The sequence below is a fragment of the Diachasma alloeum genome, unplaced genomic scaffold (genome assembly GCF_001412515.2).
Source record: "Diachasma alloeum isolate Michigan unplaced genomic scaffold, Dall2.0 Dall_scaffold_00701, whole genome shotgun sequence".
Taxonomy (NCBI): Eukaryota; Metazoa; Arthropoda; class Insecta; order Hymenoptera; family Braconidae; genus Diachasma; species Diachasma alloeum.
In genome coordinates, this window is record NW_021680833.1 from 88,959 (window position 1) to 90,311 (window position 1,353).

General features: G+C 49.9%; 1 protein-coding gene across 1 annotated transcript; it reads right to left on the bottom strand.

Moving 5' to 3' along the window:
- Window positions 1-573: 573 nt before the first annotated feature.
- LOC107044250 lies at window positions 574-1,050 on the bottom strand. Its single transcript, XM_015266055.1, has one exon. It carries the CDS (start codon window positions 1,048-1,050, stop codon window positions 574-576), a length of 477 nt encoding a protein of 158 aa, XP_015121541.1.
- Between the last annotated feature and the right edge of the window lie 303 nt (window positions 1,051-1,353).

Consider the following 1,353-nt stretch of genomic DNA (forward strand, 5'->3'; position numbering starts at 1 on the left):
TTGGGAGAATGCATTTACGGACGACCACTTGAGGGAGGGAATAGGTGTTTCCCTCCGTCAAGTGAGTGTGGGACTCCAACAGTGACTGCCAATACCCACTAAACTCCAATCAGACAAATTTCCACTAACCTTCCTTTCCCTCACGGCACCACCGTTAGGTATTACTTCGTGAGGGAGGTCTCAGCTGTTCGCTCTTCCGGCTTCATCTTATGTACGTCTCCCTAACCTGCAAAGATGTGTGTGATTAGGACTCCTTCATGACTTCTGCCGCGAAGTTGCTCGTTGCGTCCCAGGCTGCCTGTGATGACAGCATTGCTTCCACTAGATCCTCGGGTGAAACTCCCTTTCCGAGCTCCGACTCCCAAGTATTTCGCATGTCACTGAATTGGGGGTAGCTGAAAAACACATGCTCTGCGTTCTCGTTCACTCCTGTGCATGTGGAACACTCTGAAGAATCTTCATGTTTGAATTTATGTAGATACTCTCTAAAGCACCCGTGCCCTGAAAGCATTTGGCACAGGTAGTAGTTGACTTCGCCATGAGTTCGACTTACCCACGCGGCTACATGTGGAATTAGACGATAGATGATCTTCCCTTGGTCGAATTTTTCCACTTCTCCTGCCATCGGTTTAAGCTGTTTCGCCTCTCCTCAGACGTCAGTTCTTCGGTGCTTATCATTTCCGATGCGAGCGCTCGTTTCCGCTTATACAGCGATCCTCGCTCCTCAGCCAAAACCTGAATGGGCAACAATCCTGCGATGACACACACCGCGTCTTCAGAAACTGTCCGAAAAGCACTTGCAACTCTAAGGGCACTAAGTCGATAGATTGGTGCGATTTTGCGTCGTGCTTCTTGTAGTCGTAGAACGTCTCCCCAAATGGGAATAGCAGATGTGAGCACTGAAGTAGTCACTGAGGACAACAGTGCTCGTCTTCTTTGCTTAGGTCCCCCGATGTTAGGCATGAGGCGTGATAAGGTGGATCTGACGCCCGATGCCTTGGTCTTCACGTGCTCCGCTTGCTGCTTGAAGTTAAGTCGTGTATCAATCATTACCCCCAGGTATCGAATGAATGGCTGGTACGTGATTTCACAAGACCCAACTCGCAGCGTGATCGTCTCGATCTTCTTCCTGCTGGTGATCAATACGGCTTCTGTCTTCTGTTCCGCTAAGTTCAGTCCAACAGAATCCATCCAGCCGCGGATCGTCTCGAACGTTGTGCTGAAAACGCGCTTCATGTCCTCCAGGTGCTTCCTAACAATGACCACTGCCACGTCATCCGCAAATACCACCAACTTGGTCCGCCAGGGCATATTCAACTTTAGCAGCCTATCGTACATGGTGTTCTACAAGAG